Raw genomic sequence first — 27,356 nt, 5'->3', positions numbered from 1 at the left:
TCTAAATTCAAAACTTTATAAACAAATTACCAAAATGCAACCTGATCCGGATGTGCATCTAGTCAATCATAGAAATTCTCTCTTGTCAATATTCCCCTAATTAGGGCAATGGATTCGATGTTGAACATCTCTTTCGAATATGGACAAAAACTACAAATATAGTACACCGATATATAGTCGAGGAGATATCAATCATTTGTGCGTCAAAAACTCGCAATGCTAATCGCATCAATAAGGACCCCTCAAGTAAAGGGACTTAAGAAAATTATATTTCAAATCAATAGAAAATAACACACATGTAAAATTTTCGTATAATCTGGTTCATTGTCCTCACTTTATTTATGACTACTTGCACTTGTGCCTTGGAATCTCCATTTCTAGGTACACACAATGAAACAACCACACAAACAGGTATCCAATCCCATCCCTAGTCTTGAACAATTTAGGTTAAAAACTAAGTACTATTATAAACCGATTAATTAATCATTAAAATTAATATATTTAATTCATACAAATCTGGATTTGATTGACACATTTCCAACAGTTATAGTAACGTCTGAGCATATCACTATATCGTCGCTGCCCTAAATGGGGGTTGCAACGATATGCTCATTTCAATTTGTTCTTTGTATGATATATTGTTTTTAGGAATGGATCACGGTTTTAGATTGATTTTGATATTTGAAAATTGAGGGGTTAGCTGTCTGGTTGCATAGCCCCTGTGTCAATACGGGGTCATTGGGATCATGCACATGGGTATCCAAAAGGAGGGTAGGGTGGTCATTTTACTACCCCATGCGAGAGGGCCCAGGGGATGCTGCCGGACAACGGTCTTTAATCCCTTGAAAATTTTAATTCATTCGAAAGTTTTAATTCATTCTCATTTTTTTTGATTTTCTTTTAAAAAAATTACACGATTAGTTACTTTTGGGTTTTTATTTACAAAACTATCCATTTATGTTTGAGTTTACAAAAATAAACAAAAATAAGTTAAGGTTTATAAAACTGGATAAAATAATCTCTCCCTCCCACACTTTTGTAGATTTTTTTATCATTACCTTCGCACCCCGGCATCCTCCGTTCCTTGCAACCCTACCCTACCCTACCCTTGTCCCAGCCTTCAACCCTACCCTTGTCCCAGCCATTCTCTGCTTATCCCAAATAACAGAGAAAAAAAAAAGGATTTTTTCAGAGGGGAACTAGAAGGAAGGAGAGTCACTGTTTTGTCTAGTTTTGTAAACCTACACTTGTTTTTATCTATTTTTATTAATGAAAACCCAAAAATAGCTAATCATGTAATTTTCTCTTTTCTTCTCTTTGGTTTTTTCTAGGCCTAGAGACTGTCGATGCCCCCGAGCATGCTGGGCTCCCTAGAGAGGAGCTCCGATTAATGGTCATCGCATTATTTGGTATATAATATAATGACTGCATTCTATTAGGTTTTTTTTTTTCCATTTTCATATCATATGGTGTATTTAGTAATTTAAGTTAATTTTGCACACGAATTCCAAAAAGTAAATTATCCTGTTTCTAAGATTTAAGGTATAATCATATGATAGAATATGTATATTTTTCATAAACAATTTTCCCATTTAGGGTTTCATTTTCTGATTTGACTGATGTTGGTTTTAGGTTAGTTTTCATCTGGTCATATAATAATAATTTTCCTTACCAGTTATAGGGTATTTATTGTGCATACTAACTGTACTTTGCACTTCTTCATAAATCTAGGTCAGTGATGAGTCAATCCCTACTTTCTTTTGGGTGGGGCCTAGTCTTTTGATTCAACTTCAATAGCTGCTGTGAATTGATTTAATTGCAACATGTTTACCTCCCATTGGAAATTTGATAGAAATTTTGCTCTTTATAGGAAATGAGGGACTAGGGCGGCAGACTATAGTTTGAAAGCAGGGACTCAGCATTCATTGAATCACTTCATAGTTACGCTTGATGTTGACAACTTCTTTCCGTGTTGCAGTGGTGACATCATCAAATGTCTGCTACGTTTCTCCCAAGGACACCTTCACAAACTTGCCAAATTGTTCACAGGGCAAAAAGATTACAGAGAGATGTAGGTTAAACCACAAAACCAAGTGTTTGTAAAGATGAAATATACAGATTGTTGACTGTAAACCCAAAAAACAAACCCCACCACCGGAGGATGGAGAGCCAAAAAAGTTTCACCCAAAAAATCTCATTCAGCAGGTAGAGATCGAGATAGATCGATGGATCTCCTCCTCCTAGCCAGACCTCTGTTGCAGCTTCTTATTCCCAAGAAAGACATCTGTAAGAACCGTCTTTGACTGCAGGAAAGCTTTGAAGATTGCGAGACCATGCATTTACATAACCAGAGATGATAATGATGATTATGAATAGATAAAAACAGAAGAAGGGTTGTCATCTGATCGGTGTAGAAAGAAAAAGAGATTAGAGTAGTAGTCCTAATTAATAAATAGCTTACCAAATCCATATCCAAATCAAAAACCTTCTCTTCAAGAGAACCCACTTCCCTGACATTGAAGTTGTTTAAGAGAGTGATACCAGAAATGGTAGAGAAAGGTGTGACAGACAAATCATCCATTATCATATAACTCACCAATCCCTTCACATGCCCTGCTCCACCATCTCCGCGTCGCTGCTACTCTGCTGTTCCTGCAGCTCCAGCAACATAACTCATCTGGGTTGACATCGGACTTCCGCAATAATGACAGGGAGTACCACGGTCACCGGTTATGTAATTACCACAGGAGCAGCAACTGTAGTCATATACAGTGCCTTTATCAGGAGGAGTAGGTGGGGTTAGATCGGACAAAAGGAGATGAGGAACTTGGGAAACACAAGCAGGGAGTTTGGGTTGTAGGATTGAAAGCTTGCTACCCTGCCTCTGCAAACAGGACTTTCTGACCCTTCTTGTCCACCAGAAGTTGCACTTTCAGATTCGAAGCTGCCATGGCAACACTAGGGTTTTGTATGGATAACTGGTCTGCACTGAGGGATTCGATGGGCTATTCACTATTGTTTGTCGTCGCAGCAGGGAACGAAAGAAGTGGATGGGCGCCTTGCTTTATATTGATGATGAGCGCAAGGCTTCATGAACACAATTATTAAATTACATTTTAGTTGTGTTTATTGAGGGAGAGAAAGAACTTTTGAAGGGGTGATTTGGTCAATACAAGTTACCATAGATAGAGCAACAATGAAGCTGGCGTGTGCACTTTGTCCAACAAAAAGAAGGGATGGTCATGCGTCATGGGACGGCCAGACGCCTAGACCAAAAGTACATGGTTGCCACCATTTTTTCAAATTACAGTCACCTTATCGTTTTCTCTCTCTCTCTCTCTCTCTCTCTCTTAATCAGTCTGGCTGAACGGCACATAAATGGTTTGAGAAATTGGAATCGAATCCACGTATCGGTATCAATGGAGACCAATATCGAATCTTGTATCAATGAATCGGTATAAATCAAGATTAAAAATATAAAGAGGAAAGTTTTCATACATGACCGTGTAGATATATACGATTGTGTAATCTCTCACAAAGAATTAGAAAAGTCATAAATCCTCATCCATTAATTAATGCCTTGAAACTATCACGTAAGCATGCACTTTTCCCTTATTTTTTTGTTCTAAAATTATTTTAAACCTATTTTCTCGTTGTGGCTTGTGAGTCTATGAAACCAAAGCAAAATTCGTACACTATTGTCGCTGCTCGCTAAAGCTCCAAGATATTGTTTCTACAATGATTTTTGTTCACTCGTTGAAGATGTCTTCATATTTGATTCTCCCTTACAGGGAAATCACAACTTGAAGGATATTCTAGGACTCAACAATCTGAATGGTTGTTAATTGCCTCTAGCATTACTGGAATCTAATAAGTTTTGCAATAGTACGTATAGAGGAAAATAACAATCTCTTCTAATTAATGTATTCCTAGTTCTTGAAAATGCAAGGATCAGAAATTTTTGAGGTCCTCCAACAACAAAACACATGACTCTTATTGATGAAGAAGATTAAGGGTATAAAAAACAACTAGATGTCCTCCTCTCTCTCTCCTAAAACCAACAGGGATTCTACACCTAACCGAACCCTCTCCTTGTTGGATATAATGACATTAGATATGTATCCATCAAACCCTATTTAATGAGATTAAATAAATGAATTATAATTTTAATATTATGTGTTTGCAAATGCTCAATAGTACTGTTTGTTTATTGACAACTATGGATAGACTAGGGTACTCTGTTTTAGGATTACCATATTATATATTTTCCCAAAAGAGTTTGGATTATGAATATAGATATGGACAAATGTATATGTCGAACATTGATCCATATAGATTCCTAAATGGTTTATAGCAGTTGTATTTGGCAACAAGAATCTCTGGAAGTTATTTTTTCCTTTACCTAAGACTGTAAGCCTGTAAATGGATCGGATACGGATTCGGATATTTCTTGGTCGAATTCGGATACCTCTAAACGGATTCGGATGGCTTCAGATGCAGATCGAATTCGGATTTTCGACCATCTGTTTACACCTCTGTCTTGTGTAACCCGAACCTTCCTCCCCCTAGTGGATACAATTCACTCTCAATCCATAGTTTTAGATCATGATTCTCTTTTCCTCATATTCTAGAACCTGTTGAATCTTCAAAAACCCTCAAAATCATTATTTATTTAATTTTTTATAATTAAGTATTTGGATTCGGATTTTTTTTCAGATATCTCTAAACGAATTCGGATGCGGATTGAATTCAGATTTTTGGTTATCCATTTACAACCCTACCTAAGAGACATTTACTGTTACATTTATGACATGTGTTTGTGATGTATGCATATAAATGTACTCACACTTGTGTATTGTGATCATTGACAGAGAGCATATAAGCATATAGTGTGACAATCATATGAATAGAATGCCCAACTACATCCCCTAGACATGAACAAGTTTAGGATGCACACCCTTGGACAATAACAACCAAACAATTGATGGGTTTTCTTTTCTTTGGTTCTTTCATGGCAAGTTACATATATATCCATTGATTCCATTGATCGTGTAAATATTCTATGGTCATCGATCACATTATTTTGGTATATAAATCTTGCATTCTGTTAGGGCTTTTGCTATTTTCATATCATATGGTGTATTAGTAATTTAGGTTAATTTTACACACTAATTCCAAAAAATAATTTATTCTATTTCTAAGATCTTAAATAAGGTATATTGTGCATGAATAATTTTCCCATTTTTTTAGGGAAATTTTCATGCATTTAGAATTTTAGGGTTGGTTTGGCCTCGGGTTGTGCGGTCATCCAATGGTTGGGCACTTGGGAATCGAGCTCCTAAAAATTGCTGCATAAAATTTAAATTTGAAAGGATCGAGCTCAATGCCAAAGCATTGGATGAACATATGTGCTGTGATGACAAACTGGGAGTTCCATACAACATGATGGCCACAAAGGAGCCTGATCCTCATCCCTTAGCGAGGAGCTTAACAACGGTTCCCAGCAAGAGGTTGGAAGTCCACAACCTCTTTGCCGAGACTTGTTGAAGTTCTCATAAGAGAACTATATTATCACACGCTTAAGGATACACAGATAAAAATCGGCCAAGAGAGTCATCGGATTCAGATCCTATTATAAATGGCACAAACAGGACATGACATCTACATTAAGAATATATGTCCATTGCAACCATTGGATGAAGAGGACATGGTATATATATACTCTATATGTAAAACTTATTTGTTAAGTACATCTGCACCGTCTTGGTAGTCATAGGTAATCATGATATAAAATTTTTTTTTTTTTTTTTTTTTGGAGTGAGCTAGTCCACCTTTCAGAAGCAGCAATTAGATTCAAGTGCAATTCGATAAAACTGCTACATGCCAAATTGTAGAGAAAAAAAAAAAAAAGAAAAGATTACAGGTGTTCTTAAAGCAACGAAACCAAATGTTTCAAGAGAAAAACACAAAATGAGAAATGAACAGCTAAAAACAAAGGAAAACAAGCACCGGAGGATGGATCGGTAGAAAAGTTTCACCAAAAATATAATTAAGCAGAGAGATGGCCGGTTCCACTAGCGAGACCGCTATTTCAGCTTCTTACTCCCAAGAAAGACATCTGTAAGAACCGTCTCTGATTGCAAAGAAGCTTTTAAAATTGCGAGACCCTACATATACATAACCAATCGATCAATGTGAAGAAAACCAAGAGTAAAATCATGAGTACGAAGAAGTTAAGGGTTGTCATATGATCAGTGTAGATCTATAAACACTACTAGTATAGAAAAGAAATTAATTAAGAAGAAGTGATCCTCTTTTTTTTTTTCCTTTTTTTTTTTTTAATTGGGTGGGGAGCGTACCAAATCCATATCCAAATCAAAAACCTTCTCTTCAAGAGAACCCACTTCCCTGACATTGAAGTTGTTCAGGAGAGTGATACCAGAAATGGTAGAGAAGGGTGTGACAGACAGATCATCCATTATCATATAAGTCACCAATCCCTTCACATACCCTGCTCCACAATCTACGCGTCGCTGCTCCGCTGCTGTTCCAGCAGCTCCAGCAACATAAGTCATCTGGGTTGACAACTGATTTCGGCAACCAGGACAGGGAGTACCACGGTCACCGGTTACATAATTTTGACCACAACCATAGACGCCGCAATTGTAGAAATATACAGTGGGTTTATCAGGAGTAGATGCGGCTGGCTGGATTGGACGAAAGGAGAGGAACTTGGGAAACACAAGCAGGGAGTTTGGGTTCTAAGAGGGAAAGCTTGCTTTGGTTTGGCTCCATGTAGGTTTCACTTAGGTTCGACCTCTACGCTATTGTAGAGTTTGCCCAAAGAACCTACCATGCTCTCCTTACTCAGCAACTTAACAACAGTTCCAACAGGCAAGGCCAAGAGGTTAAAGAGGAAGTCCACAACCTCCTTCCCTGCCTCTGCAAACAAGACTCTCTGGGCCTTCTTGTCCACCAGGAGTTTCACTTTCAGATTCGAAGCTGCCATTGCCATGGGTTTACTTTTCTTTTCCTTTTTGGATGAGGAAGAGGAAGAAGACAGGTGGATGCCTAAAGGTATGGACTATGGACTATGGACTTCTGGTTGAGATAGTCTCCCTCCCTATTATTGCTTGTCGCAGCAGGGGAACGAGTACATGGTTCTTTATATAGATGATGAGCGCGCGAGCTACCAAGGCTTCTTCATGCACAGGCGTGACGAATATTAATTACAGTTTAGATTCCCAACCAACCAACCAACCAACTACCTCCACAAGGAAGAAGGAAGAAGTAAGAAACTCTCTGCAACCCAATTGTGTTAAATTACATCATAGTTGTGTTTATTGAAAGGGTAATTTGGTCAATACATTAGACATATAGCAACAGTGAAGGAAAGAAGCGAAGACGGTACAGGGAAGCGTGTCAACTTTGGTTTTCGTTCTCTACCACCACTAGTACTCCATGCTTGGGAACTTTAAATATAGAATCAAGGGGATGGCTGCATCGTAGCCGTTTTTTGCAAGGCAGGCCGAACGTCACATACATGTTTGAGAAATTGGAATCGAAACCATGCACGTATTGGTATCAATAGAGATCAATATCGATTCCTACCTATTACCAAAAAATAAATAAATAAAAATATTCTCAGCCAATCCAATATGGATGAATCGATACTAATTAAGGGTAAAAGCAGGGCTGTAAATAGATAATCGAAAATCTGAATCCGAATACTCCGATAAAAATTCGAATCCGAATAATTAATTATAAAAAATTAAGTAAATAATGATTTTGAGGGTTTTTGAAGATTCAATAGGTTCTAGAATATGAGGAAAAGAGAATCATGATCTTAAACTATGGATTGAGAGTGAATTGTATCCACTAAGGGGAGGAAGGTTCGGGTTACACAAGGCAGAGGTGTAAACGGATGGTCAAAAATCTGAATTCGATCTGCATCCGAATCCGTTTAGAGGTATTCGAATTTGACAAAGAAATATCCGAATCCGATTACATCCGATCCGTATCCGAGCCCAATCCAATCCGTTTACAGGCCTAGGTAAAAGTGTTAAAAGATTGATTTTTTAAAAAGAAAATAAATCAGGAGGTGATCCGAATCGATATTGGCGGAGACTAATATCGATTACTAAAACACTGAGTCACATATCCCATCATCCCATGATAAAATGAGTTACAATCTAGGTTCCATTCCTGATCCCCCCCCCCTTTGGGGGTCTTGTAGAGTTGTAGGTAATTTTGAGGTTAAAAAAGTCATTTCTCATAACTTTTGATTCTTTAGTTGAGATTCTAAACTGGTAAATACAAAAAGATATATTTGTAATAAGAAAAATAAGGGCACCAAGTTACAAGGCCCTCGCACCCGAGAAAAATCCCACCCATGTTGGATGCCTCTACACACTCTCAGCTGGGCCTATGCTAGTGTAGGGTCCCCATAGCCTGACACTGATACTCCTCCCTTTGGAAATTACATTTTTATTCCTAAAATTATTATAAACTCATCTTCCTCGTTGTTGAGTCCATAAAACCAATGCAAAACTCGCGCACTATTGTCGTTGCTCGCTGAAGGAAAAAAAATCCTCTACAATGCCTTAATCTGGCGGTGCACTGCACTGCGAGACTGAGAGCTCGACATGTGGAAGATGCGACATCCAACAGTACCGAGATTGAGAAGAAAGAAAAGAAAAAAAAATACCTTGCATCGAGTTCGCACCGTTGGATTAAACTTCTTCCATGTGTCGTGTCAAGGTCTCAAGATTGCACTGCAGTGCACCACCAAATTCCCGCACTGTAGAGGATTTTAATCCCTCCGTGAAGCTCCATGATCTTTTTTCTCCAATGATTTTTGTTAAGCCGTTGAAGATGTGTTCATATTAATTATTCATTTGAGTAAAACTCGTAATGAAGGACATTCTAGGGCTCAACAATCTGAATGGTTGTTGGTTTGCCTCCAACATTACTGGAATAGATGAAAATACCAATTTCTTCTTATTAATGATTTGCTACTTCTTGAAAATGCAAGGATCATCATCTCATCCGAACCGAAAATTTGGTTTGAAGAAATTTGAGAGGTCCTGCAACAACAAAGCACATGACTCTTGTTGATGAAGAAGATTAAGGGAAGTGAAAAAACATAATGTCTCTCTCTCTCTCTAGGGAAGCAAAAACACAATCTCTCTCTCTCTCTCTTAAAACCAACAGGGCTTCTATCTCTACTCAACCCTCTCCCTGTTGGATATATTGACATTAAATGTGTGTCAATTAAATCCTATTTAATAATGAGATTAAATAAATGAATTATAATTTTAATATTACGTATTTATCATATTTATTCATTTATGTGCAAATTGCTCAATAGTATCATTTGCTTGTTGACAATTATGGACAGACTTGGGTACTCTGTTATAGAGTTATCATATTATATATTCCCAATAGGGATTGGAATAGAATTATAAATATGAACACATGTATATGTTGAACATTGATCCATAGAGATTCTTAAAATGGCTTACAACCATTTGTATTTGATATCGAAAATCTCTGGTAGTTATTTTTTCCTTTATTTGAGAGACATTTACTATTACATTTATGTCTTATGCATCTATTGTGTATGCTCATACATGCACTCAAACTTGCGCGTTGTGATCAATAACAGAGAGAACATGCCATATGCATATAGTGTGACAACTATATGAATATAATGCCCAGCTACATCCCTAGACATGAACATGTTTAGGGTGCAAACCCTTGGACAATAACAACCAATCAATTGATGGGTTGCACCTGGGTCATTCCTAACATGACCCAGAACCAAATTTGTTTGCTATTAGCAACTATTCGATTCACACTCCAGACCCTCAAACCCAATTGGGTTTAAATTTTTAGAGAAATTTGTAAATAATTTGGTCCATCAGAGTGCAAGAACCGGCACCGTCTACAAGTCATAGTCGTCGTCCTCAATTGTTAGATCTCCCACCTCTGTATACGAGACTAATGTGTTGCCAATCACCACAGCGTGGTGCAGGGCCATTGTAGACGGTGTCGCCGGACGGAGATCATGGGTGCTACGTATAATCCTGTTCAGGTTCGACAACGGAGGATATTGGTTGCCATGTCCGAGTCACCGTTCCGGTGAATTTTGACACCAGATGGAGGTGGTGGAAGGAGGAAGGGAAAACCGAAAACATAAAGAAGGCATTGATAGTAAGGGTGTCAAAATCAAACCGAAATCGTTTATCAAAATTATATATTAAAATCGAATCGAACGGTTTAAACTGAAACCGTGAAATCGTTTAATAAAGGGAAAATTTCACGTACCTCCCCTGAGGTATGATATGCGCACTTTCACCTATGAGGTTTGAAAATTTTCATGCATCTTCCTTGCTTTCCAAACGAAGTAACAAAAACACCCAGTCCATTTATTGTAGACGTTAAACATTAAAAGTGTGTTTTAATTGACCAAGATACTATCATCTTCCCCAAATTGTTTCCCCAAAACCTACAACTCAAAATTTTCCCTTTTTGGGTTTAAATCATTTAGGGTTTGCTCCCTCTCTCTCTCTCTCTCTCTCTACCACTCGCTCCACTCTCTCTTCCCCGACCAGTCAACCACTAAACCCTCACCCTCCACTCAAAATTGAGACTGTTTAATTAAACGGTTTAACCGGAACTGGATCGAACTGTTTAATACCTTTATTTGATAGTTGAGGTATTCAAGTTTTACCCCAAAAAAAAAAAAAAAAACAAAACAAAAAGGTATTCAAGTAAAAATTTAGGGGGCAAAAATGTAAATTACTTGGATACAAATGCACCCATCTTCTTGCTAAAGTCGAAGTGCCTCAAAACCCTGCTTCCCCTTTCGAGTTTAGGCTCAGATACAGACTACTAGTTGAAGTCTAGAACACACACTGAAACGCCTCACCTCTTCTGTATTGCAGCCATGGGAGGAGAGAATCTGAAATCTCTCGTCACTTCTTTCACTCCAGAGGGTGATTTCCTCGCCATTTTATCTCCAACTGGAAACGTTAAGGTATGTGTGTGTGTGTGAAATCTGTGAATTCGTGCCATACTAATTTTTTGATATCATGGATACTATACTTCAATCCTTTAATTGAATGGTTGTTCATAGAGAAAGAAATGTCCCAGATACTTTAATTTTTCGAAGAATATAGTTGTTCTGCTTGTGTATAAGTTCTATACTTGAGAAATTTGTTAGCGAAGAAATTCGTTTTGGAAATTGAGGACTTTATTCTCACATATTGATTGAATTTGTAAGTTGTAGGGTATTTCCTGTATATTAGTGATGTCATGGATTATTGATACTTCGCTCTGAGTTCTCTCGTTTTCTTTTGTTTAGCTTTGGGGGCATACTCTGGACAGCTTATTTGGCTTATGTTCTCCTCCTTCCCTATTACATGCTATTTCCTCTCTCCTTTGAAGCATTAGGCAGCAACCATCCGTTCGGATATTGTCTTTCTTGGATACCTACTCGATGGTTTTAAAGGGGGTTAATATGAAATGTCGGTTTTTTCTCCCACTAATTAATCAGACCTCCATGTTCTATTACAAATCTAACTACAAAAAATTAGGTTTTGGTCTAATTCCCGTTGGTTGTGGGAATTAAACTGGGTTGATGTTACACCAGTGAACAAACTCCAAGCAAATCAAGTATAAGTTGGGTGTTTTGGTGAACACAAACAGATAAAAAATGGGGGTAAGCCATAAACATTCTGTTAGTTTCCAAGTTCTTTTTTTCTTTTGTTAAACAGTAACATGGATACCAAAATTTTGAGGAAAGATGTGCATAGCTTAGGCCTTGTATCAATTATGGCCTAGGATAGAGCTGATTGGTGGGAAAGGACCATGCAGCTGACCCCATTTATTGGGATGAGGCTGAGTTGTTGTTGTTGTAACATGGATACCAAAACTAAGTAATTGAAATTATGTTTTAATCATGTAGAAGGATTTTTTTTCTCCATTGTATTTTTGAAAGAGACCTAGTTTGTCAATTGCAGATCTGGAATACAGGTAATGGAGATCTTTTTGCAGAGTGGAAGGAGCTAAATGGGGACTCTGATATTACTTATTCTTGTTTGGCATGCAGTTTCATTGGGAACAAGGTACTTTTGGGTAAATCGTTTTTCCATTGTTGAGATTTTGTTGTTTTGGTAAAATGATACTTGCACTTTTTCTCACTATCTTCTGATCTTTCAGCGTAGCAAAAAACATGGCACATTCTTACTTGCTCTTGGCACAAATGCTGGTGACATTTTGGCTATTAATGGTTTCACTGGTGAGAGGAAGTGGACAAATACTGGATGCCACCCTGGGTATGTTAATTTGGTCAACGAATATTTTGTTAGATATATGCAGCTAATATCTTTGGGAAAATTCAAGTGTTATAAGGTAGGTTGAAAAAGCTGACCTTCGCTTATCTAGAAGCATCACAATGTTTCAGGTCCATTATTATTTCAGTGGGAGGTTGAATAATTTATTTTGGATATGCACACTTGCTTAATTTTGTTCAACGATCGAACTACTTATGCCTTCAGTATAACATTCTGTTGAGTTTCTATATTCCATCTTGCCAGGCCAGTAACAATATCTCCCCTATTCAGTGGAACTGCAGGTCTCTCTTTTGCAAATAAAGGCTACAGCCTTTACACTGTTGGCTCTGATGGGCTGGCATCTGAGCTGGACTCTAAAACTGGAGAAGTTATTCAAAAGTTCAAGGTTTCAAAGAAGCCCGTCTCCTCATTTGCCCTTTCTAATGGTTAGTAGTTAAGTCATCCTGGTTCCTATACTTCGGTAACAAGATATTTTGTGAAACCTTCTTTTCTTGTCTGTGACAACTACTTCTTTTACATTTTTCCAGATGAGAAAACTTGTGCTGTTGCCCACACTAAGATTCGGGTTTTCAGCCTGGAAAGCAAAAAAGAAATTCAGAGCTGCTTTGCTGATCTGGTAAATTGTGCCCATGTACTCACATATTAACAACTTGTCCTTGCGCCTGGTAAAAACTTCTGATCCCATTTGTTGTTACAGAGCCCAGTACGGTATATTGCTATCTCTGATGGTGCCAAGGCGATTGTTACGTCCAGGTTCAGTGAGAAGCAGCTTCAAGTGTGGGAATGTGATTCCAGCAGCAAAACTATAACAGCTGGACCTATCCTTTCCATGAGATATCCTCCATTAGTTTTAGATTGCCAGAACTCTTGCAATAACAGAGATGGTTTGGTCATCCTCTCAGTTTCAGAGTCGGGTACTGGGTATGTATGGGACTTGAAAACCCTTTCACAAGAGGAGGCAAACCCTACTAAGATAATAGTCAAATCTGTTAAAGCAGAAGCAAACCAGCAGGAGAGTGGAAGTGCCAAGAAGGGTCGCATTCCTATTATTGCTGCCAGATTGCACGATTTAGGAAAGGATGGGCTAGTTTCTGTCCTTATCGCTTATGGGTCAGCAGATCATCCACAGTTTAATTTCCTTGATATTACTAATATAGGGGAGGACATTGTTATAACTACTAAAGAAGGTACGTCCCTGCTTCATGACTTGCAGAAAAGCAAAAAGATAAAAAAAAAATAAAAAAGTTTTCCTCTTGATATCGAATATCTGACTTTTTGTTTGGCAGAGGAATTGTGCTATTATATGCTTATTTCAGGCTGTTCCAACATTATAGGAGTCATTTATCATAAACAAATCTTCCTATTAAACATTCTTGCATTTCTAAGAGAGAGAGAAGCTTTGTCTTATGCTAACCTTTCCTATTGGGATGCTTTATAGCTTCATTGGTGCAATTTGATAATTTTAATGTCAAAAATCATAATTTTGCAATTTTTTTTCTTCTTCGAGTCTTTCTTTGCAGGGGTGCCCAAAAGTGAACCATGAAATCTTATTTTTCTAATTTGTTGTCGGTATAAATCTTGGGATAATTTATTTTCCTTTGTTTTTATTAACGACATTAATGTTGTAGAGGTTGTTGCGTGAGACTGTTAGAGGCCTTTTTTCAAAGTGATAATCTAGGATTACATTTTCATGAAAGAAATGCATTCGGAAGTGTTTGTGCAATTTTATTGCGTTGAGTTTTACTTGTGTAAAAGAATTAGGGAAATTACAAGTAACTAGTGCATATTGAAAGATATGTTGGACAGTTGGAGATATTTCCATTTTTCTTATGTATCATAGAAGAGAGCACTTAACATTGCATGCACATCTCTCTCTCTCTCTCTCTCTTCTCTTTGTTTATCTACACTGCAGAAAACTCTGTGATTGATCTCCAAAATCTGTCAGGAGCAACAGATCCACCAATCCAGAAGAAAACAGTGAGTAAGAAACGAGCAGCATCTGATCCTGATCTTGCAACAGAGAACATCACTGATATTGGTATGGGGAACTTTGCATGTTGGAGTTTGTTTCTTTTAGTGTTTTTGTTATGGTGTGAAATATGTTTAATGCCTATTCTGCACCCAGTATACAATGTAGCTGCAGAAAACTGAAGTATCTCCTTGCCTTTGTTACATGGACATGCCTGACCTTGTTGTGCATGACATCTTTAGAAAGTGGTAAAGATTTATCTTACATAAACACCAAAACCATGAATGAATTACATAGAAATGTATAAAAAATGAACTGCATGGTTGAGAACTTTTGAGTTATATGGGAACACTACACCTTCCTGCTGTGCTATATAGTAGGACAAATAAAGTACAAGTTATTCTCTATATCAGATGATACAGCCATATTTCCGTTGTCGTAAAAATTACACTTGTAAAACTGCATCTGGATGCTTGTGTTATCTCAGTGGTCTATTCTGTTGGGGAGAGATGAGACCCTTCAAATTGTGGTTCTATTTCAGAGATCAAATTTTGTGGTTCTATTTGCTGTATTCCAGAGCATTCACTAAAGAATATAGTGAAACAATGTATAATCATTTGTCAATAATTGAAGAATTTCAATACAAAGAGAGTCGACAAGGTTTACTAAAAAATAATAGTGTGGGGTTTTTAATGTATAATTTATTCCGAACCTGGGAAAACCAGTGGGAGATTAGCTTGCGACAGGATCACTGTTTTAGGAATGAGGACCAAATTTAGAGAAAAGTTAGTAACTCAAATAAAACTGTTCTGATTCGGCAGAAACTTAGGTCGATGTCTGAGTTTAGTAGGGAAAATAGGTCAGCAAAATATCATCCAGATAAGATGGCTGGTTCTCAAATTAAGGCACTGTCCTGCTATAAGTCTATGACTTGGAAACTAAAACCAAGAAAAAAAAATATGGAAACTAAAACCCAGAAGAATAGGGTTCTGAACTGAAATCAATTAATGATTAGCAGTGAACAGGTGTCAGGATTAGCAAAGGTATGTTTTAGCTTCAGAATACCAGGATTTGAAGGAGCAGAGTAGAGCTAGGAAACTTAAAATCTATTAGAAAACAGGGTTTACAAAACAGAAACTAACCTAAGATTCAGGAAAACAAATCGATGTGAAAATAGGGCAGTGTAAGATCAATATTCAGCTTAACACCTGATGTTCTAATTCAATGCAACTTGAATCAGAATTGATGGCAGAATAGAAATCGCAGTTTAAGTAACCAATATATTCTGACCTGTAATTCGATGGAGAAAGAGAGAATAGACATAAAGAAGAGATACCAATCAGGAATACCTGATTGGAGGCTTGGAATCCCACCAAAGCCTCCAACTGGAATCTACCAGTTCTTGCTACTGAATCCACTGAGCTAACTCTCTTGAATCCACAAGAGTTTGGTCTGAATCCACAGAACCAGAATTACTTGAAAATTGTTTTTGAGGCTGTAGTGCCTTTTACATATATTTATAACCTTATGTTAAAAATGATTCAGACTTTATTTTGGACAGGCCAATCCAATCCTGGACAGGATAGGAGTGAACCAATCAAAAACTTACTCTAAAAACCTCTCCATCAATCAGCTTGATAGGAGAAGTCCTAAACTAACCAGCACATGACAATTAAAGAAAATATACTTTAAACAAGACTGGATTTATAGTGTCCTAATCCAGCCTAACTAAGAAAACTACTAAGAATCCAATCAGGAAAAGAAACTCAAAACAGAACTAACTGATCATGAACAGTAACCGTGAACTGTAACCATTGGCTGTCATTCACAGCTAAATGGCTGTCATGGTCGCTGTAGAGTGGCTGCCATACTGACAAACAGGCTGTCATAGTTTGTTTTAAAAATTTGTTTTCTTCTCTTTCTTCTGTTGACATAGCTTAAATTCTGCATCAGTTTTACTTTCTAGTAAGATTTGGGTTACAATAACCAGATACTATGGTCTTAAATATTTTCTTAATTTCTAGTTCGTTGTGTTGATATACATTGTAGTCCTTACTTAACAGTTCGAGCTTATGAGATAAGCAGTTATAACATGGTATCAGAGCTAGAAGGTCGGTTGTTTGATCTTGGTATGTGCAAAGGGTTTTGTGTGCTGTGCCCCTTGGTGCCACATGATGGCACCGTAGTTGTCAATGCATCGGCTAGGCGACACCTTGGCATCCAGGTGCCCTGACAACTAGGGTCGCCTCGGTAGCTTAGGCAGGTGCCTTGGTCGCCTTGTTCGTGTTGCCTTGTGTCCAGTCCCCCTCCAATGCCTTGAGTCATGTAGACACCGTGACAACTATAGATGGCACCATTACGTTATGGTGTCATGTGCAAAGCCGTGTGTGGGGGGATTGGGGGGGGGGGGATCCGTGTGTGGGGGTGATGTTGTTTTGATATGTATTGTTGTAGTCCTTACCTAACTGCTCAAGATTTGGGGATAAGCTGTTGTAACAGGTTCCATGAGTTTCCTCATTTGGTGCAAAATGATGACATGTCATCACATATAATTGGAACAATATGAACTTTCCTCCTTTATAAAGATGCTCCTCCTCAAAATCCTGTTTTTGGAACAACTTTTCCTCAAGTTCATGACACTATTTATAATTCATCTATGCTCATGTTCTTCTGCATATGTAATAGGGAATCATCTTTGCTTTTGACGACAAATATTGAGTAGATCAAGGGCGTCTTATATTTGCACTTGAATCATGCTTATGTTCCATGGCTTCTAAAAGATGGAATAAATAGTTTTGAAAATTCTTATGCTAATTTTTGCAATCATGATATTGACCATCAGTCCATGACCTTCCTGCGGCACTTCAGTGAATCAGATGGATATTACTCCTTGAACAAAATTAGCTCTTTTGAGAGTGTACATGTAGGTTGCGGTAGTTTACTCTCAAACCTGATGCTTTGTTGAACATTTAGGTACAAGGCTTCAAAATATCCATTCACCCTTCAAGGTTGTGGCTTGCATCTGATGGAAATAGCATGAACCTATAACTACTTTTCTGGATCTCTGCTGATCATGCCTCAATTATATTGATAAGCTTTCTCAATAGATGCTCAAAATTTGTTTTTCTTTTTCTTTTTCCTTTTGGGCTGACAAATTTTTTCCCTCCATTTGGCATCGGACTCTTAATAAAAATTGATGTTTCCAGGAATGTCTGCTCTTTATCCAAAAACAAAAGCATGACAGACCCAACATATTGGTTACAGTTTAGGTATAGATTATAAGGAGCTGATGGAGTATAAAAATTGTACAACATAGAGGTTAAAAAGAACTTTTGAGAAAATTGTTCATGTTTACATATTCATTAAAATAAATTTCACACCCTATTAATTAACTTCTAAAAGTAATCCTAGTACAACTTGGAGCAAGTTAATATTCCTAAGCTAATTAAAAATAAAATCTAATCTTTCAACCCTCCACCAATTCCTCACCAAACTAATTGAATCCTTGACGGTACTTTCTGGACAACATTAAAACTCTTTAAATTTTGAAGCACTATTAGTTAGACTTTAGTGATGATTCCGGGAATATGGTGGTTCTTTTTGTGTTGAAACTAGACTATTCATATGGCCCATAAGTGCCATTTCTCATGTCTGGACGATACAGGATGATGATGCCACCCCCCCTCCCCCCACCTCCCTGGTGGCTAGTGTCGTGTACAAGAACTGGTCCGGCCATAACTAACCTTGTCAAATTATCCTATTCTCTTGCAATCTTTCAGATGGTAAGAATAGATTTGAAGATTCTAGGGAAAATTACTGAGAAGGTTCTGGTTAGTTGGATAATCTAATTGGATCTTACAAATCTTCAATACTAAATTTGAATGCCATTGGTAGACCATTCTTATTGTTTACCTATGAGGTTCTTTGAATGCCCTCATTCCTAAGCTAAAATTGAGGCCCAGAAGTTGTCAATGCTCATGTTCATAAACTAACCGTCGAATTGGATAGGTCATGCAGAGGCTATTGATGAGCTCCATGTTGAGGATGATTTGAATGAACCAACAATGGGTGAGAAGCTAGCAAGACTAAACGTATTTGATGATGATAAAGCCAACACTCTGGAAAACCATGGGTCTCCTACTGAGGCAAAACTTCCCAGTGCTGATTCAGTTTATGTTTTGCTTAAGCAAGCGCTACATGCTGATGATCGGGCACTACTGTTAGATTGCTTATACACGCAAGATGAAAAGGTGCATTCTTTCTCATGGATTGTATATATGAATCAAACATCACCAGTAGCTCCGTAATAATTGTTGTTGTGCTTGACACTTGACATGCAGATACAATTCGTAGAATCAATTTTTATGATCTACTAAGTCAACATAATCTTTTACTGGTTTGCAGGTTATCGCGAATTCAACTTCATTGTTAAATCCATCTGATGTTCTCAAACTTCTGGACTCCCTAGTATCTATGATTCAGTCAAGGTGAAACCCGAATACTTTTTTTTTGGGCAACTTCAATCAGATGAATCCTCCAGATTTTGTGAGAGTGTAATCTAACTCCAAAATCCAAATGCACTTGTTCAGATAAAAAATTAACAATTTTGTTCAACTTCAACTTTGATGTTTGTCTGCATTTCTATATAAATAACCTATCACTAGCATAGCCATTCTATCCTTTTGATGACCACTTTGAGGTTTTGCCGGGATTTAGATTGCATTCTTTTGGCTCTGCTGCAAAACCTCAATGTGGATTTGCAATGGATGGTTTGGAGCAAACAGCTTGTAAGAAAGTTTGAGCCACTTGGTTTCATTGAACTGTAAAATATAGAGCATAATGTGTGTTCATGTGGCAATTTTACAGTAGGGGTGCTGTGTTGGCTTGTGCCCTTCCATGGCTAAGAAATTTGCTTCTTCGGCAAGCCAGTTGTATAATGTCCCAGGAATCTTCTCTGCTCACCCTCAACTCTCTATATCAGGTCAGTTTCTAACTTGAGTTAAGTATAAAACTTCCTGAGAAAGAAAAGGGGAAACAAGGAGAAAGGTGGAGGTGAGAGATAAAAGTAAGAAGTTGATATTTTCTTTTTATTATTTTTTCAAAGTTTATATTAATTTTAATATCTATATGTTCATCTACTTTCTCCCGTCCCCCTTTCTTTCTTTTGAAGGTATGATCTGATTGGTGCTCTTTCTTCCCTTTGCAGCTGATTGAGTCTAGAGTTTCTACCTTCAGGTCAGCAGTCAAGCTATCAAGTTGCCTAGATTATCTCTTTGTAGGGGTGAGTGTGTTATAAGATATATATTTTTTAAGTAAGATCACGCGGTTTGTTGGGTTCAATTAATGTTATTTATCTCCCTCACAGATCTCTGATGATGTGGCTGATGAGACGAGCACGATAAATCCCATAGTTTATGAGGATAAGGATGAAAGTGATGAAGAGGAACCTGAAGATGCTATGGAAACTGATGAAGAGAGTAATGAAGAAGCCATGGAAGCCATTAACGGTTTTAGTGATTTTGAAGAAAGCGATGACTTAAGGGAATGAGATTATAATAGAATCCAATGCGGCAAAGCAACTTCCTTCTAAGGAATTCTGAATTTTTGGTCCTAACAAAGAAACATGGGATGATACTGGATTCAGGGTTGCATACCATCCATTGCAGTGTCACAATTTGAGAATCTGATTATCAGTGATTGATTGCTTACTCCAATGTAGCAAATGTTGTATTGCACAAGTATGTGCTAAAATTTTGACATGTGGGTTTGAAATTATTGAAACAGTTCATCAATGTGAGCTTCTAATTTAAACTTGAGATCTCAGGTTTTTGTGTTGCCATGGCTAGTGAAGGACTTAGCAAATTTTACATTACTTTACCTCTTGACCTGTTTCTTAATCCCTGTGAATAGGAGAGAGAATTGTTGACAAAGTGAACATTTTGTTCTTTTACCTTCAAATAGTTAATGCTCTTATGATCTCCATACTAAATTACAATAAAGAGCTGGGTTTTCCCCAACTTCAAGAGAAGCCATCCTCCCCAACCCCACCCCTCTTAATTTTTGGGCGCAGCTCCTCTCCAATTTCTTGGAAGGTACAATGAATCTCACACCCTACGCTCCTCCAGTACCTTCAAGTGACTGCAGAGGATCCATGGCCCTAAAAAGTAGGGTTTAAATAATGAAATTTAAAAGGGACACCCCACAATGCGTCCCCAGAGAATTTAAATTTTAAACCGGACATTGAATTTAAACAGCTTCATGGATGGTGTGTGACTCAATTGTGATGCCGTGTGAGTTGTGACTGTCCAATGGTCAATAATTGGATGGCTCTGATTTAATCTTTTATGATCGTTTTTTGATCGAAAGGCATAGTACAATCTGACCTTTCAGTTAATCTGTGGCCGTTTGATTCTTTTGGCTATTGTTCATAAAAGATCTGGACCGTCTGAAAGAATTCCGTTGATCAGGACGGCCATAATTTCTTAGCAAAAGAAGGACTCTTTTGGTAAATTCCTACGGACAAATCGAGAAAGGAGTGGGACGGCTGCCTAACTACCGACTAGACATTGGATATATATTATTTTGGAGGCGGTGGTGGTCCATATGAGAAGTCATTTATTGACCGTCAGATTGATATCTATAGGAGTCATGGACGGAGTCTGGGGCATGAGATCTATAAAGATCAATCTGATCCCAATCAGATGGTGAGATGATAAAAATACACATGATTGGACACCATGAAATCGAAACCTTTCGGAATTTTGAAACGGCACCAAGAGATCCATGTCAGCATACAGCTGGGAAACGATGCCCTATATATACACATTCTTGTCCCTATAATTTCAGATTTTCTCTCTCCCTCTTTCTCTTTCTTTCTCTCTCTCTCTCTCTCCATGAAAGAAAGGATGAGGGAGCCCTAAAAAGCGCCTTGTTCCTTCTACCTCCAGAGTCAAGACCGAATCGAAGGTTCTTCAGTATTCTCAATCTGATCCTGCAAAGCGACAATCCTGGCACAGATCTAATCCATCATCCCAGCTTCAATCCCTGAACAACCCTGGTAAATCTCTACACGATAATCCTTTTAAGTCCAAGTTTTCGCTTCGAGTCCAGCCGGATCTGGAGAATTCCTGTAGATTCTAGCTTGTTATCGGTTCCGATCTTCGGTTTGGGGGGGTTGGTTTATGGGTTCTTGTTTATTGATTAGGGTTTTGTGGTTGAGCGGGATAGGGGATGTAAAGAGTGGAGGAGGAACTGTTGTTTTTCGACGGTGCTGATTTGGGTTTTGAGATAAGATGTTTGTTTCCAGATGTTATATTTCGGGAAATAGCCTGGAGGTGGTTTGATATGGTTGAAAACTTTTGTTGGCTGTAAGGTTATTATATTATGGAAGGAGGAGATACGTTTGGGGATTGTTGTACTCATCCTTTTGGTTTAACGAAGTTTTTAATATTTATGATGTTTTTACTCCTTGGAATTGAAAGTATAAAAATTATTTTTCCGGAAATAATTTGGATACTCGTTATGATTCTTATTATAGCTGATTTTAACGACAACATCAATGTTAGAGATGGTTAAAGTAATTCTTCGTTCAGTTGAATTATAAATTTTAAAGTTTCAATCATTTTACTATTTCGTGAGTTTCTATAGTGGCCTTTTGCCCCAATTCAATAGAACTTTGTTGCTATTTCTTCTCATTGTTGGAGGAAACGAGCTGGTATCAGTTTACTTTGTCCTGGTGGAGTATGTTGAGGGGAACTCTACGGAGACTTTGTACTGATAGCGGCCTTCCACTGCTAATTATTGCTAAAAATATAGTTAGCCTCTGGATGCAGGCATCCAAATAAACCCTCCACCTGATGTGGGTTTGCATTCTGATTCTCCTGTCCTTCGGTGAAAATTAAGCTTGATGCTACGTGGGTATGGAATTCACAGCACTCCTTGTCTAGCCACAAGTTGGTGTTATCATTATCACTCCTGATACTTAGTTGCTAGACAAGGAGTCAACGCATATTTCAAATTGTCACGATAGGAATGTAGTTCACTGTAGTATTGGGATGCCAATCATCCTTAACTGTTGTCTAGACCAGTATCCAAACTTATTAATTCATTTAGGAAAGTCCCAGAATGCAAATATTGATTTAACAGTGGATCAATTTCAGCAGGTAGTTATGCTGAGGAAGTATTTGCATTAATTTTGAATGATTGAAGGATTTGATGGAAGGCTCTACGGCATCTAGCAAGAAAATCATCCGTAGTTGGAATTTTTCTCTGCTAAAGGAATAATTTAGTTGATCAATGAATGAGAAAAAACTGAGCTATGATGCTATCTGTTTCAGCATGCGCTGATTTATTTGTGTGTTAATATTTCAGCGTGCCTTCGCTCTTGCTTCTAAAGTCTGACAAATGGTAATTTTTGGTAAATCAAGCTTTGACATGATGGTTTTCTGTTTTTGGGGTATTTGGATCCATCTGTTGGTTACTTGAGGGCTATTGATGAGTGGGGAAACCCTTTTTTTTTTTTTTTTTTTTTGTTTAATTATGTTTCTATGCCTCTTTCCTGTGAAGATAAGCTCCACAAGTGTTCTGTAAATACTTCTTCAGATTCTCTCTCTTTGTGCGTGTGTGTGTTTTGCCACAGGATATTGGGTATCTCTGATATCCAGGGCTTGGTTTGAATCGTTAGGCCTTTTGTTCCACTCAAGTCATCCAGCTATGGATATGCAACTAGTTAGACTAATTGGTATGTTGATGAAATGTCCCAGTTCTTTAAAATATGCTACTCCATTGATAACTGCCGATATTTTTATTATTTGGTCATATCTAAATTTACCATAATTGCTATAGGATAGAAGAGGCCATTCTCTGTTTGCGTTTGTTTTATCACAGGATATTTGCTGTCTCTGATATCCAGGGCTTTGTTTGAATTGCTTGGCCTTTTGTTCCACTCAAAACATTCTGCTATGGATATGCAACTAGTTAGACTAACTGTTATGTTGATAAAATGTCCCAGATCTTCAAAATCTGCTGCTTCATTGAAGACGACCTACATTTTAATGTTTTGATCAAATCTGAATCACCAACATTTTAATGTGTGTGCGCGTGTCGATATTGGGAGTCTCTGATATGTATATGTGTGTGTATGCGTGCGTGCGTGCGTGTGTGTGTGTGTGTGTGTGTGGATATTGGGTGTCTCTGATATCCAGGACTTGGTTTGTATTTGTTTGGCCTTTTGTTCCACTCAAGTCATCCTGCTATAGATATGCAACTATTTAGACTAACTGGTATGTTGATAAAATGCCCCAGATCTTCAAAATCTGCTGCTCCATTGAAGGCTACCGGCATTTTTACTGTTTAGTAATATATCTGAACCTACCATAATGCCAAAGGATAGAAGAGGCCGTTCTGTGTCGTCTGAAAGGTCCAGGGTATCTCCTTTCCCATGCAGCTCTAGTCGCAGTAGACGTTCTTCATCCAAAAACCCTTTGGAACCTGTGGAGGATGCAAGAGAATGGGAAGAAGCAAGGCAGTCGGAGTGTGAAAAATCTTTGGAGTCTGCTGAAGATATAAAAGAATGGGAAGAAGCTAGGTGTCCTGTCTGTATGGAACATCCGCACAATGCTGTTCTTCTTTTATGTTCCTCCCGTGACAAAGGCTGTCGCCCTTATATGTGTGATACAAGCTACCGACACTCAAATTGCCTTGACCAGTTCCGCAAAGCATTTGCAGAGGCTCAAAAAACTACAGTACAAGACTCAAGCCCAAGCACGATAACTTCAGATGCAACACCCATGGATACTCAAGGTGTAATAATAAATGAGCAGGCCTCAAACAGCTCCACCTTACGTTCTGCAAAGGCCTCACAATCGGAACTTGTATGCCCTCTCTGTCGAGGGAAGATCAATGGTTGGCTTGTTGTGGAGGATGCTCGCCAGTTCATGAATGCCAAGGAAAGGAGTTGTGCTTGTGAAACTTGTGATTACTGTGGGACATACTCTAACCTCCGGAAGCATGCAAGGCTTGAGCACCCTCTTGTGCGGCCCTCAGATGCTGACCCAGAACGGGAGCGTGACTGGAGGAATTTAGAGAGGCAGAGGGACCTTGGGGATGTGCTTAGCACAATCCAGTCGGCATTTGTTGAGGAGAGGAGCGAGGATGAGATGTTTGCCATGGACAATGGGGGACTGCTAACTGTCTTTTTCCTTATTCGTGTTTTCCGGCCTGGGTCCAGTACCGGTGGCAGTTGGTCTGGTGCCTCGATAGTACGAGGCCAGCCAAGTCGTCGAAGGAGAAGGGTGCACTGGGGAGAGAGCTATGATGTTGATACAGGTTCTGCCTCTGGAGAGGATGAAAATAATCCGTTGGAAGGCATCTCACGAGCCTGGCGACGCCGTGTGCGGAGTCAAAGACGCCCCACGCCAGAGAATGAGCCTTGAAAGTGATCATATGTTATGATCACTTTGTGTAGCTCTGTGATTCCTCCTTTGGGCATCTCACGGAAATATTTAGGAAGAATCCTTGAGGGCGTAAGAGTTTTATGTGCAGATTTAATTGTTTGGTCTTGTGTTTCAGGTGAAAACAAAAGGAGGGTGGGTGTGGGGCAGATACCTCACTTGAGCTTTTGGATCTGTTCTGTCGAGTGCTGAGCAGTCCTTGAATGAATTAGGTGGGAATTTATATAATTAAGAAAAACAGAGACGAAATGAACAGATTTAAAGGATTTGAATTGTACTGTACCCATTGATTTTCTTTCTTTTGTTATAAACTCACTTGGAATCTCAGAACCAAGCGCTTATGCGTTGTAGTGTGTGTTGTAGTGTTTTTTGTTTGCGCCCTTATGCCGGGAATATATACTGACATAGGTTTGGGGTTGGGGGCCGCGCCCCCGCTTTTCCTACCTTACTAGGATGGGCTTGCTTGGTGTGGCCGAAGATTGTTCAGCTTCAATCCGATATTCAGCGAGGCAAAATGCCAGTTTTCCACGAGAAGGGGTCTAGGTGTGTAGCCAAGTCAGTCTTCTAAGTCTTACCCACCATTGGATTGACTGAAGAATTAAACCATGAAAATGTTAATTATCACAGCGACAGTTCCATTGCAGTCCAACCACATCATATAAATCTACTTTATCATAGAAGGGATGTTTTTTGTTTAATCGTTGTTCTGCATTTGGGGTTTAAACCAACTCCCGGCCAAGAAAGATTGAGGTGCCTAGAAGAACAGTAGAACAAGTGACGAACCAACCTACCAAGCAGAACAATTTAGGCTACACATAATTGAGAGTCTTATACATAATATCCTAGAACTGAAAGAAACAGTATCTACTTTCAGAGACGATTGGACTGTAGGTAGTAGTAGTAGCTGTAAGTAGGGTTGTGAAATGTTAACTAGAAACGTATATAGAAATCTAATCGAGTATTTTAAACTGGAAGGGATATACTATTTAGGTTACGTTTGGTTTCGAGGAGAATTAAAAGGAAGGGATATCAAATTTTCAAACCGTTAAAAGAAATTTTTGTAATGATTATTATCTCATGTGATTATATAAACTATTTAAATTTCATGTCATATTTAGTAATGATAAATTTTATATGTAATTTTTATTTTATATTTTAAACCAAAGAGAATTGGATGCAAAGTTAGTGATATAGTCATATGGGGTACTGACAGTTAAGAATTTTCACTTCCGTTCTCTTTATTTCCCCTCGCAATCAAACAGTCTTATTAATTAATTCGATATTCGTTCTAAAAAACAAAACTGTTTATTAGAACAATTTGTTTAGATTTTGAATCATTGAACTATCGAATTGAACCGTTTAGAAACCGGTATGCAAATTTTAGGATTTACCTCTGCTCCTTGGGCCTTTGACATGAGCTCAGCTTTAGACTCAGGAGTCAACCGTGGAACAGCAGAGAGGCTGAGAGGGAGTGTGGGAGAAAGAGGCGAATAGAAAGATGGACGAAGAGGGAAAGGTGACAGATAAGTTTGCAGCCGACGCTGTTGCTGTCCACGAAACACCATCGGTCGTTGTTGCTCGTTGGTACACTCAACATTCCTTCCTTTCTGCCGAGTATAAGAGCTAGAATTCTCCGGGAAAATTATCTCAAATAAATTAATATAATATAGGAAGAAAAAACGTTACCTGTGCGTGTTATACCCTGACATGGGGCATATAAAATGACTGTCATGCCCCCATAAAAAGACGGAATTTTCTAAGGTGTGACAGTTATTTCTCACGTTCTTATGTTTGGGCACAGGAGCATCATACCACACACGCCTACGTAGCATTATCTTTACTTAAAATAAAATATAAGTAGGAAAAGGTTTTCATACATAGTAGTTTGACTTTGGATGACGATGTGTCTAATAGGGGCTTTTGGTCATTTGACCAACCAAATGCCTTGTGCATGTGAACTTGGTCGGCCGTGTACAAAACCTTTTGCTTTCTTCCTAAAACTATGTATTTTCTTTATCTTTTTATTTCTTTCCAATCTTCCATTCCTTAAAAAGTCCGGATCTTGGATAGGGATCCATATTTCATTTATTATGTTATAGTGATCACCATTTCTATTAAATAGCCTTTAATATCTATTAATAAAATGGGAAAGAGAACGCTATCTGGGCGTGTGCAATGCACTAGCTCTACGCCCACACATAAGGGTATGTGAAATGACAGTCGCACTACTAAGAATTACCACATTTTCATAGGGGTGTGATGGTCATTTTTTGTGCACCTGTGTATAGGTACGGAGACCGCGCCACACACATCCAAGTAGCATTCTTTTGTCCCTAAATAAATAAATAAAAAACCAGCTATTCCCAACACTTATTTTCGTACTCAATGTGTTGGATGATTTGTTTCTTTGAATGAATACTTGAACAGGCAATCAAACCGTTGAAATGGAATCGTTTATTAATTGGTTTCGATTTGGAATATTAAAACTTTAATAAAGTTTTGGTTTTGATTTCTACCTATCTTAAAAACACGAACTGAAATCAAACTGATTATGACCCTTAGTTAAGTAAGAGCCAC

General features: G+C 38.2%; 3 protein-coding genes across 4 annotated transcripts; 2 read left to right on the top strand and 1 right to left on the bottom strand.

The window, feature by feature from the left end:
- Positions 1-6,086: 6,086 nt before the first annotated feature.
- LOC122650986 lies at positions 6,087-7,009 on the bottom strand. The gene is made up of 3 exons (XM_043844338.1): positions 6,854-7,009; positions 6,360-6,707; positions 6,087-6,167 (listed from the first exon to the last, which is right to left on the bottom strand). The coding sequence occupies exons 1-3, from the start codon at positions 7,007-7,009 to the stop codon at positions 6,087-6,089; spliced, it is 585 nt and encodes a 194-aa protein (XP_043700273.1).
- Positions 7,010-10,884: 3,875 nt separating this feature from the next.
- On the top strand, positions 10,885-20,142 carry LOC122651943 (WD repeat-containing protein 43-like). Of its 2 annotated transcripts, XM_043845531.1 has the most exons (12): positions 10,885-11,041; positions 12,027-12,131; positions 12,226-12,341; positions 12,630-12,784; positions 12,887-12,975; positions 13,057-13,546; positions 14,272-14,397; positions 18,337-18,578; positions 18,733-18,815; positions 19,195-19,309; positions 19,535-19,609; positions 19,694-20,142. In XM_043845531.1, exons 1-12 carry the CDS (start codon positions 10,952-10,954, stop codon positions 19,874-19,876), a joined length of 1,869 nt encoding a protein of 622 aa, XP_043701466.1. In that variant the 5' UTR covers positions 10,885-10,951; the 3' UTR covers positions 19,877-20,142. The 2 variants fall into 2 exon arrangements, with proteins under 2 accessions (XP_043701466.1, XP_043701467.1); XM_043845532.1 differs by lacking the exon at positions 14,272-14,397.
- Positions 20,143-23,705: 3,563 nt separating this feature from the next.
- Positions 23,706-24,886, top strand: LOC122651945. The gene has a single exon (XM_043845533.1). The coding sequence runs from the start codon at positions 23,706-23,708 to the stop codon at positions 24,759-24,761; it is 1,056 nt and encodes a 351-aa protein (XP_043701468.1). The 3' UTR covers positions 24,762-24,886.
- The last annotated feature ends 2,470 nt before the right edge of the window (positions 24,887-27,356 follow it).

This window comes from Telopea speciosissima, chromosome 2 (assembly GCF_018873765.1).
Source record: "Telopea speciosissima isolate NSW1024214 ecotype Mountain lineage chromosome 2, Tspe_v1, whole genome shotgun sequence".
Classification (NCBI taxonomy): Eukaryota; Viridiplantae; Streptophyta; class Magnoliopsida; order Proteales; family Proteaceae; genus Telopea; species Telopea speciosissima.
The sequence above is the reverse complement of the archived record's forward strand: the minus strand, read 5'-3'. Positions and strand labels throughout refer to the sequence as shown.